The 12,481-nt window shown below is 34.2% G+C and overlaps 1 protein-coding gene across 1 annotated transcript in view; it reads right to left on the reverse strand.

Moving 5' to 3' along the window:
• LOC134851022 (stomatin-like protein stl-1) overlaps positions 1 to 8,712 on the reverse strand; it is a 46,170-nt gene extending 37,458 nt beyond the window's left edge. The window contains exons 1-3 of the mRNA XM_063866902.1: positions 8,422 to 8,712; positions 8,042 to 8,141; positions 7,130 to 7,382 (exon numbers count right to left, since the gene is read on the reverse strand). Of these exons, the coding sequence (XP_063722972.1) occupies positions 7,130 to 7,382; positions 8,042 to 8,141; positions 8,422 to 8,691 (623 nt within the window). The 5' untranslated portion in view covers positions 8,692 to 8,712. The remainder of the gene's footprint in view (positions 1 to 7,129; positions 7,383 to 8,041; positions 8,142 to 8,421) is intronic.
• Between the last annotated feature and the right edge of the window lie 3,769 nt (positions 8,713 to 12,481).

A 12,481-nucleotide genomic window follows, 5' to 3' on the forward strand; every position in this document is an offset into this window, starting at 1 on the left:
CCTTAAAAGACAACAAAAATCTGGCAACAGTTCAAATCAAAAAACAATTACCAATCGCGCAATTTAGCTAATCAACAAAAAAATTAAACATAGCCAACAGCAAATTGGAAGTGTTAATAAACTCAAGGAAACCGAAAAAAGAGAATAATCGACTTGTTTGATCATTTTTCAACTTTCGATAAGTAAAGAAAAAGTATCATGTGAATTTCAACATCACTGAATAATAATAATAAATTGGTTTCCAAGTATATGCAAGCAAATACACTTGGGAGAACGTCAAAGGCGTGTAGTCAGTCGAGTGCCGCCTCAAGAGCAAAGATAATTAAGCTAATCAATAAATCATAAAACTAATGATTATTTTATTACACAAAAATGCCTTTCTAAATGATAAAAAACATAAAAATCTTCAAAAAACATTTCATTTAATTACCGAGTTGGTTGCAGAACGCGAAAAAAAAGAAATACCACTGACCAGAATAATTCTAAAATGTTTTTGTTATCTATAATATGAACATCTGGAAACTGATGAAACATTTTTTGAGTCGCTGTTGTTCTAATGTCCACTAAAATTGATCTAAAGAATTTAATCAAAAATTAAACACAGGGATCAAGAGCTCAGCCACAAGCGAATAATCGGGAATACCGTCAATAGTGTTTTCGTTTCTCAAAACGTTTGCTCAGGTTTTCATTAATTCATATACGTGAAATTCTCCAAAAGTAAATATTTTGTTTTTGCTTTTCACTATTTGTTTTCTAAGTTAAGAATTAGTAAAAGTCTGTTCTGCGCTATGTCTAAATTTTTCAAAATAATTTTATTTGCCAGACCATATAACAGCACTCCATATTGCAGCACTGGTTGAATGAAAGCCTTATATGACTTTGAAACAGATTTCTGATTCAATTTGTAGTGATTCATTTTGTATTGTTACAATTTGTAGAGACACATTTTACCCGTGAGCGAGGACAACAGATTTATCGAGTGATTTATATGTTGTTTTTATTTAAGAATGTTGTCTAATGTAACCCCTAGATATTTCATTTCGTTTGTTAATTCAAACGATTAGTTGTTGAATCTCAATATTTTGCAGTTTTTTTTTCTTGAATTGGAGAACTTTACTTTTACTTTCACTTACTGCAAGCTTATTGCTCTCCACCCATAACAAAACGCGCTGTAACTCGTCCGACATTGATTTACCGTCAGCTTTGACAGTGCCAAACAATGCTGTGTCATCCGCGAAAAACGAAAAAGGTTATTCTGTAAATCGTACATACTTCAGGAAGATCGTTCACATACAGCAGAAACAATAAGGGATAAAGAACCGAACCTTGGGGCACCCTCACGTTATCAAACGTTTCTGAGATAACTGTGATTCAATATCAACGTATTGGTATCTGTTTTCAAGGTAAGAAATCATACTTTCGTGAATTGGGTATCAAAAACCATATCGATAACACTTTTCAAGAAGAATTGAGTTTGAAAGAGAATCAATTGAACTTGAAAGAGATTTCCGACTCAAATTGTAGTAATTCATTTTGTATTGTTACAATTTGTAGTGATACAGTTTAACCGTGAGCGAGGACAACTGATTTACCAAGTGATTTATATGTTGTTTTTATTTAAGCCTTTAGTCTAATGTAACCCCTAGATATTTCATTTCGTTTGTGAATTCAAATGTTTACTTGTTGAATCTGAGTATTTTGCAGTTTTATTTTGGCTTGAATTAGAGAACTTTGCTTTCACCTTCACTTACTGCAAGCTTTTTGCTCTCCACCCATTACAAAACGCGCTGTAATTCGTCCATCATTGATTAACCTTCATCTTTAGCAGTGCCAAACAATGCTGTGTCATCCGCGAAAAAGGCTATTCTGTAATTCGTACATACATCAGGAAGATCGTTCACATGCAGCAGAAACAATAAGGGATAAAGAACCGAACCTTGGCGCACCCTTACGTTATCAAACGTTTCTGAGATAACTGTCTTTCAATATCAACGTATTGGTATCTGTTTTCAAGGTAAGAAATCAGACTTTCGTGAATTGGGTATCAAAAACCATATCGATACCACTTTTCAAGAAGAATTAACTTTGAAAGAGATTCAATTGAACTTGAAAGAGATTTCTGACTCAAATTGTAGTAATTCATTTTGTATTGTTACAATTTGTAGTGATACAGTTTAACCGTTAGCGAGGACAACTGATTTACCAAGTGATATATATGTTGTTTTTATTTAAGCCTTTAGTCTAATGTAACCCCTAGATATGTCATTTCGTTTGTTAATTCAAATGTGTAGTTGTTGAATCTGAATATTTTGCAGTTTTATATTGGCTTGAATTGGAGAACTTTGCTTGTACCTTCACTTACTGCAAGCTTATTGCTCTCCACCCATTACAAAACGCGCTGTAATTCGTCCATCATTGATTAACCTTCATTTGTAGCAGAGCCAATTAATGCTGTGTCATCCGCAAAAAAGATTATTTTGTAATTCGTACATCAGGAAGATCGTTCACATAGAGCAAAAACAATAAGGGATCAAGAACCGAACCTGGGGCACCCTCGCGTTATCAAACGTTTCTGAGATAACTGTCTTTCAATATCAAGAAACTGTTATCTGTTTTCAAGGTAAGACTTCAGTATTTCATGAATTGGATCAAAAACCATATCGATAACACTTTTCACGAAGAATTGAGTGATCAACGGCGTCAAATGCTTTGGACAAATTAAAAACGGTACAAGCGACATCATCTTTAGCTGATTAACTGTTCGGAATGGTCTCAATGACATCAACAATTGCATCAAATGCTTATTTTCTTGATTGATATCCAAGTTGATTTGGCGTCTAAATTTTTTGCTTAAATATAAAATTTGTCATTCTGTTACAGATAAATTTTTTTACTGATTATCGGTTGGAGAGACTGGTGTAGTTTCCACATTTATCTTTGTTTTCACTCTTTAAAAGCGGTATTAATTAGGTAGTTTTCAAAGCTCGAAGAAAATACTGCTCCCCAAAGCACTGATTGAAGAGCTTGGCAAGATAACTAGATACGGCAGGATTTATTATTCTAAGTAGATAATTATTGTAGCCTTCACAGTCCGCTGATAATTTATTTTTTAAACTATGTAACACAACAATTTTCATGATCGCTTGTTTTTTGAAAGACCATTGACTCAGTCAATGCTTTTACGGTTCACTGTTTCTAAATTCATTGGTAGTTCGAAGTTTTCCGCTAATTTTTTCCCTATATTAACAAGTAGTCATTCATTTCGTCAGGATCGAACTCTCTGCTTAATGTGAACATCAACTTCTTTGGCTAACTGGAACAAACTTTTTGAACTGTCCTTCTATTGGTCTATTTTGTTTTCGTGATAAGTGGTTTTATTTGTCTTGATTAACACTTTTGCTTTATTTCTATAGTTTTTGAAAGTTTCCCAAGTATTTTCCGGTATTTTCTTTTTCCGGTATTAACTCAGAAGCTTATTTTAGCGTTCTTTTCTTGCTGCTATAATTTTCACCAAACAGCTCACCCAATTCGAGTGATTAGGGTGGAAATTATTTTCTTTTTCCGGTATTAATTTATTCATAGCTGAAAGTAAACTTTCGTTTAATTTCGAAGTTGGGTCATCAAGGGTCTTTAAGAACAATTCGTTTTCAGTTAATTGTAAGTCTTTGTAAATCAAATAACTGAAGTCCAGTTGTTTTTCTTTCGATTGAAGTCATTTGAAGGGTGTTTAATTTCTTCAACGTAAAGATGTCATTTTGTTCCTTTTCACTGAAAGCCTCTTCAACTTTCAAGTATACACCGTGATGATATGATTTTGCCGTAACTATTGTTTCAGCCGAGCTAGAAAAATGTGAAAAGCATCAATCCAGCTCTGTGATTTAGCTGATTCTTTTGTTGGATTGTTCGTTAACCTTGGCTGCAAGCCTTGAACTAATAGTGTGCTTAGAAGTTGTTTTTGTACTTTGGTTTTCTTCAATCATAATTATGTTTACATCTCCCCAAGTATGTGTTTGCAATTAGTTCAATTTTTTACGCTCAGCACTTGTTTTTTAGAATGTCTAACGCTTCATTTAATTCACAGTTTGGTGATTTTTAGACGATGGTTTGTAGTCCGCTTTATGATTTGATATTCGTGTTGTTTTTTATATATATTCCCAAGCCCCCAACTCTTTTTGTTCTCCTGCATGGAAAATTTTTTTGATAGAACATTAAGGACAAGCGCAATTTCGTTTGTATTTTCACTGCACAATGTCTCTGTTAAAACTATTGCAGCTGGTTTGATTTCCAGTTCTAAATTAAGAACTTCCAAATTACTAAAATTTTTATACAGTGATCTAATATTTTGTAGAAGTACGAGCCGAGTCATGTACTTTATTTTTTTAGGTAATCAATCCGTTTTGCCCTCACTATGAGTTCTGATTGTTTTACTATTCTTGATTTAAAATGGGAAGAAAAACAACCTGTGTTCGATTAGTACTCATTTGATCTGAGTTTTCATAACATTTTTTGTGTGTGTTTTGTATTGAACTTGAAACGAATTTGTAATTGTACCGAGGAGGTCGCAGTAGCATTTCTTAAGATTCTGAGGAAACACATACTTACAATACTAAGAGCTTCGCGCCTTTTCCGATTACAAAAAAATGACAACAGGAAAAACCAGGAACAACCCTTACAAAAACTGATTGACATTAAAAGTCGAAATAATACAGTGCTGATTACAATAATCTGGACAAACAAAAAATTTCTAAGGCGTTTTTCTGAAATTGGGTTGACATGAGACAAAAAGTTTTCTGAACAAATTTTGTTGAGAATTTTAGCAAATTAAAATGATGCCAATTTTTTTTTTGCAAAAATTAATCAAACCTATCGGTTTATTTGCTGAGAAAACTATATCAAAGTGAACCTCTTATGAAGCTCAAAAAAGTATTATCTCCGAAAACTTGCTCAAGACATTCAAAAAATGGTTTTAATTTGAAAATATGAGTTTTATAAGGTATAAATTACATTGTTAACCATCAAAGAAAAAATGGTTTATACAAAATTGAGAAAACTACACCTTTTAAAAAATCCAAAAATGATTGTTTTTGGGGTTGAAAAGTGGGATTGAAATGTCACTTTTCGTCTAAATTTCCTGTTTGCAAAAAAAACAAGTCTCCGCTAGAACTCCAGGGCTTCATCTCAAACATGGGAAGACAGAATCATTAAAAAAATTCGGGATACGGGCACTAATGCGACAAAAACAAACAGACCGACCAAAGCCCGAAAAAGCACAAAATATCTAGTAAGCAAAAAAAAACAGGTCGTTTTCGGATTCGCACTACAAACCTTTGCCATCTCAAGCAGTTCTGTTAAATCTATGCCAGATGTGCCGGAAGATTGATTGCAATCGAATTTATTATTACCAAGCATTAACAAAGCCAAAAAAAACCTGAGCAGAAACCTGAGCAAAAAAAATCTGTATAAAATGTTTTTAAAAAGTTCCACACACACGCGCACAAAAAAACGGTCATCGAACGACAAGATGAGAGACAAATAATTCGATATGAAATAAGCTGAAAGCTATTAAGCCGAAAAAAACTTTGAACAAAAATTTAACAAACCGAGTTGGTCTGAGTTGGTGTTTAACAAACAAAAAACATATGAAGTCGAAAAAACATAAGAAGTCGAAAAAATAAGTCTGACAAAATTAAAATTTTCCCATGTATCGTTGAAAATTAATTCCAGGCAAACATGCCAGACATTTGAATATTGGATTAGCAACGGGACAAAGCCTATGAAGAAAAAACAAAGCCGACAATCTTTTAGCAGACACAGGTTGAGCCAAAAAATATGATTTTATGAAAAAAAAAATCTTTCAAGTTTTACGTCCCACCTGAAACAAGAATGAACAACACTTGCGCTTGCAACTACAATGAAAGTTGCTTGCAGCAAAAAATCGAAGATGTGGCAAGTAAGTCGACAATCTTCGAGCAGGCACCAGAAGAGCCGGAAAAAAATGATTTAAAAAAAATAAACGTTTCAAGTCCCCGTGAAATTGCAATGAACAACACTTGCACTTGCAACTTCAAAGCAAGTTGGTTCTACCCCAAGCAAAATTCGTGATGTGGCAACTAAGTCGACAATCTTTGAGCAGACACCAGTTGGGCCGAAAAAAAAATGATTTCAAAATTTTTAAAAATTCTTTCAAGTCCCCCCTAAAATTAGAATGAGCAACACTTGCACTTGCAGATTAGGAAGTGAAGATCTAGCATTTAAGGAGTGAAAACTTAAGAAGTGAACACTTGCACTTAAGAAGTGAACATCCTCTAGAAGAGATCCTCTAGAAGTGATCGTGTGGACAAAGTTGTTTACGGAAAAAGTCTAGCACCCGATTGCAATAATCTTGCTTATCGCAACGGTAAAAATCAACAGGAAACAAAACCAACGAACCTCAGCTGAAACGGAAAAATACAAGAAATGGAGGAGTGAAAAGGCACTAAAAAGGAAAAAAAAATTAAACCTATTTGAGTTTTATTATTATTTTTTTCAACAAGTGGTTAATGTTGCGTGTCTGCGAGGTTAATGTAGATAATGTTGAATTGTCAAAAATTAACAAGAATAAAAATTTTGTCAGAAGACCAAAACTCCTAATAAGTAAATAAACCGAACCCAATAAGCCATAAATCATACAAAAATGTTCGGCAACAAAAACATCGTTTTGGAAGAACACCTGCACCATCTATATTGCAACAAAGATGATCATTTACGAATTCTAATTCGCATGTTCCCTCGTTCACGGGGAAAAAGTCAAGGTACAGAACCCCTGTCAGGGTAATTATGTTTAAAAAATGGTGACTAATTAAATTTAAAAAAAAATGATGAATTCGAAAAGTCCACGCTCCAATTTGAAATATTAGATAGCGTTTGATTCGATATCCTAATGATGATTATAATTTTTTATAATTCACCTGATTTCCGTGGCTTATTTTTATTTGCCTGCGCCTTACTTCCTTTTTTATATGTTGGGCCTTGCTCCCACCATTTCGCACTAGCAGGTCTCATCTCGAGGAGTCAGATGAAACAGGGACCCTCCAACCATGGCCGAAGTCGGACTCGAACACACGACCTTCGTGTTACCATTTCTACTGACCTGATCTCGTATCGCATGCACCTGATGCCCCATGGTTCCACAGAGGCCTCATTGATTGCATCCACAATAGCCAGATTCAACTTCTGTCTTTCCTCGAACACCTGGTCCAGCTGCAGTTTCCCCAGCTCACTCCTCGTACTTGTCTGGGCTAGCTGGGTAATGGCGTATTCCGGATCTTCAACTCCGTATGAGGCTTTGTATGGGTCTTCGACTTTGACGTAGAGCACTCCATCTAGCTTTAAGGTGACGTTATCTACAAAATAGGGAAAACTAAACATTGTGGTTAAGACAATTTCTCCACGAGTGAAGAACCAAAAATAGAGCTATTTTGTTGTTTACTGGTACCGTTGTTGTAATCCTGATTAAAAAAACGAGCATTTTGGTGTTATTTTTGTGGACTGGAAACTTAATTGTCATCCTTAAGCAACGAGCACAATTTATAGTGAATCTCATTAACACAAAGGTCGTAGGTTCGAATCCCGCTTCGGTCATGGTTGGAGGGGTCCCAGTGTCATTTGCCTCCTCAAAGTGGGACCGGCTGCGGCAAAAAGGATGACATCTATCTCCCCCACAGAATAAAAGGTAAAAGGTCCAAGGTTGAAAGGTGGGAGCTTGGCCGGGGTTTAATAAAATAGTGAATCTCAAACCGACTAAGAGGTGGAAACCTAAGTCCTTTCGCCATCGCTCCTATTATGAATTGCGATTAACAGGAAAAAAAATTGCTCGCTACCTTATTGTTCACCAAAAAAATATGGTTAAATGAAAAGCCAGGGAATCATGGGTCATAGTTTACGGATTCTTCAGAGATTAACTGTCGAGCTCATAATTAATTGTCATAATTACTAAATTATACAAAAAAGTCTTTTTTTGCGCGGTTTCGTGTTACAAAATATTCGCTTAGATTTTACTCACCTTTGGTAATAGCTTGCTGATCTGCGACATCTATGACTTGTTCTTTTAGACTCTGCAGATATCGAATTTTGTCAAAGAAAGGAATGAGGAAATTAAGACCCTAAATCCACAACACAATTGATTAAATTTTAAAAAAAATTTCAAGACAACCATTCGAGTAACGACTGATTCGACAAAAATATTTTTACTCTCTTCTACCTCTGAATTCAAAGTCTGCTCGCTTCGTACAATTTGATCACATTCATTTCGCCTTCAACATAATTTTGCTAATCATATTGCTTTTTAACTTAATGTCAAAATTTTCATTGCCGTGCTAACACTTCTTAATCCTAAAACTACTCAGTAAAAAAACTTAATTCCAAAATTTTTTTCCAACTTACGGGTTTCATAATTTTGCTGTACCTCCCCATTCTTTCTACAACCCACGCTTCCTGCTGAGGCACAAACCGAATGACCAAATTAGTTTTCACGCTCTGAGACATCAGTCGCACATCCAGTGTCGAAACAGCACAATTGTATGTAGGAAGCAGCAAGCATCGTTCTCCGTAAGGATGACGTTGATTCAAAATTTGAAGGCTCGAAAAATATCGGTTATGAGTTTGAACCACTTCGACTGCATTTACAATCAACCGCGTCTGATTCTTCAACATTTTTAATCATCAACTTGTTCACAACTAAAAATAAATGATAAACTGTCATGATGAGACAAAAAGTTGCAACTTTTGTTTTCAACCGATAATTAGAACGATCGTTTTTCACGTTTCCGACGCTCTAAAAAACTAATGGGTAACGCATCTTCGGTGCTTCAAGCTTAAGGCAACTCATGAAGAACCGCTCAAAATGGAAAAAGATCGGCAGCCTTTGAGTGTACTCTGACAGGACCTAATTACAGGGATTTAAAAATTTACTCAGAGGCGAAGCTGAGCTTCGCACCACTTGCAATACAAAACACAAAAGCCTCGGAGTCGAAAAAAAAATCGAAAATTTTGAACTAGATCTATCGATAAGGCTAGGTTTGAAACAAAAACGAGCCAAAACAATAGAATGTGAAAATAGAATGGAAAGAAAAGTTATCACGCGATAACAAAGCCGGAAATACCTTAGCAATAACCCTTTAGTCAAATCCCCCACGCCCTGAAACAAACAAGCACACACACACACATACAATTTTATTCACGCGTCAATTGAAACAATATGCAGCCACTATGCCGATATAATATTGGCCTAAATCTATTAAGCCAAAAAAACAGGAAAATACAAAACAAAGCCAAAAAAAAAACAAATTTACGACACGTACACAAATCGTGCAACGACAAAATATGTGGCGACTAAGCCGATGTAATAAAGGCCAAAACCTATCAAGCCGAAAAAAAGGAAAAGAAAAAACCAAAAAATCAAAAAATTTTACGACTATCAAGAAGTTATTGAGTCCCCCTCATCCTCAAAACACAGACACGAACACACAAAATTTTTTTCACCCATCGAAAGCCGCAATATGCCGCCCTAAACCGACATAATATAAGACCAAACTTATCAAACCGAAAAAAAAGCCAAAAAAAATTTGTTGAAAAACTTGAACTATAATTTCTATTAAGATTTTCAGCAAATTGTGCCATCCAGATGTGAACATGAAAACTATTTTTGTCTTGAAACCACTCGAAATTAGGCCAATAAGCCGATATAAAATAACCCCCGAGCCTATTAAGCCAAAAAAAAATCACAAAAAATAACATTTTAACAAATCGAGTTGGAAAAATCACAAACAACATAAACAGCAAATTTTCAAAAGGACGGATGTTTAAATAACAAACTCAACAATGCTTAATATTTGCAACAGAGAGGAGTAGGATTTGCAAAGAGGAAGAAGAAAAAAGGATTTGCAAAGTGGATTTATGAAGGAGTCCAGAAGTGAGTCCTCTGAACACAGTTGTTTACGGAAAAAAGTCTTGCACCCGATTGCAAAACCCTTTTGCAACCACTGCGAGTAACCTGAGAGCACCCAACTACATGGTTTGAAAGATCAAATTTTGTGAATTATTTTTTCATTTGAGTTTTCTGAAAATTTGAAAAATCAAAAAACAATCGTCGTATCTCGTAAGCTAAAAGGATTTGAGTATTCATAATTGAAGGCCAAATTCGCAATTCCTGGGGGAACCCTGACAGCATCCCATTATTGAGTTTTTAATTTTAAACTCGGTGAAATAAACACTGAAGTCAAACTGGAAAATCGAAAAAAAAATTCTTATCCATTGCAATATACGATATAGCTTAAACGTGAAAAAATTCTTTCAATAAACATGCAAAAATTATACGGTGAAAAGGCTTACACATAGCGAGATAGTGAAGCCCGCATTTAAATATAGTATAGATACAGATTAATTCACTTCATGTAAATCTTTTTGCAACATGTTAATTCCCATAAATGGAGCCAAAAAAAAACAAATTCACGAAGCACAATTGGTTGTTTGTCAAAGTCACTCTGACCCAAGGCTTTGCATCTTGATAATTGTGCTGTTTAAAACCACTATATTTTAAAAATTGGTTAACTAAAAACACGTATTTGAGTTTAATCTAATTCTTTGAACTACAATTTCCAATGCATAACCGATTTTGCAGCTTGCAAACAAAATCAAAAAATTTCAATTGAATTAAAAATCAAACTGTTGATTTCAATGTGCTTCTCTGACAAACAAAAAAATCTGTCATCATCCAGAATTGATCCCACCACCTACTTACGGATACTTTACTCCACTACACAACCTCGCTGGTATAAAAAAAATAAATTACTTAAATAAATATAAATGAATGGCAAAAATTATAAGAAGCAATGAAGGCACTTAATTAAGAGAATAAAGCTCTTGCTGTTTACCGCAGAAACATGCAACAAATGTGCAATATGTATAGGAAGAAATGCCATCATCTATAATACATGCTCCACTTCACTAAGTAAGCAAGAATATGAATGGAACAATTCTTCATGCTAATTATTTGCTTTCATGATATTGTAACGTTTTAGGAACCAGAATTTCCTTTTTCGTTCTCTAAAATTTCATTTTTTTAATGATTTTACATTCTAACTCACATTGCGATATTTTTCAACCCATTGTCGAAGACAACAGTCAAGTTAATAACACGCTGCTAGGTGTTTTAGCAGACAGCTTTTCAGCAGAACGATTTTTTACCAGACTTTTTTTGTTCACAAACGTGTAAATTCAAAATAATATGTTGCTACTAACTAAATAAAATTATCTCAATTTAAAAAATCAACCATTACACCGGTATGAAAATATACAACTTAGCTTGAAAAACAAATAAATCAATACTATAATCGGAAAAAAACTCGAAAAGGACCAACAAATCTATCAATTGGAGTTGGTTCGAGCATGTGTATCAAAAAAACTCAAGTTCAAATGTAAATTTCTGTTTCGATTTAACAATTCTCAGCTTCACGTTTAAATTGTACCATTTCATCATATAAACAGTGTTTGCTACAGTTTTCTTTCTCCAATATTTTAAGGATCATTTTTGTTTCACGTGTTTTGTTTGTCTGTTTTTTCACAGGCACGATACGATGTTAAAGATAAATAACATAAAATTTTAAAAATTTGTTTATTTTGAAAATTTTAACCTCATCAAACACTCTAGTTAGGATATGTCGAGTAAGGAATAGTTAAGGCTGGTAATACTTTAGACTTGAGAAGTAATCTCGTAAAAGATCATATTTTATACGAAGCTTTTAATTCACCAGTTAATTTGTGTTTCGTCTGATAATTTGAGACGGGTAGATTTTGAAAAAGAGAAAAGACAACAAAAAGATTTAAAAAACTAATGACTTGAAGAGCATAATTCTTGTTTGCAATGGTACCATATGTTGCGCGCAAAATATTGATTTGATTGCAACAGCATTTGTTGGCTGAAAAATAATCAGTCTACAGGACTCCAAAATACCTGGCAAGTTGTTTGCGAAAATCTTTTCAATTCGGAATTTTCATTGAAGTACTCTTTTCCAATAAACCAAGAAATCTGTTTGAATCAACAATGCGACCAAAATTTTTCTTATTGAATTATTCCCGTACTTCTCTAGTAGTTCCAGCATCGATATTCAGAACTAGGGTATTGCAAATTGAGCTGAAAACTAACAGTCCCATATACGTACCTTGTGGTACGCCATGTAGCATATTTCCCAATCAGATGCAGTGTTTTGAAGTTTTACACACGGTCATTAAAAACACTTCAGGAGAATTGCTGCATAATTGAAAACCATGCATTTAAATTTTTCCGAAAACAATCATGGAAAAAATAGTTTTTTTTGAAGACCTAGAAAAAGGATCGAAAGCAAGCGTTTTGATAGCGTGTTTGTCACACAAATTGGCCAGTAATTTAATGCAACCTGTTGGATGCAACCCTTTTTTGAAAAAAAGTATTATGCATGATTTTTCA

This window comes from Symsagittifera roscoffensis, chromosome 7, assembly GCF_963678635.1.
Source record: "Symsagittifera roscoffensis chromosome 7, txSymRosc1.1, whole genome shotgun sequence".
NCBI classification, from domain to species: Eukaryota; Metazoa; Xenacoelomorpha; order Acoela; family Convolutidae; genus Symsagittifera; species Symsagittifera roscoffensis.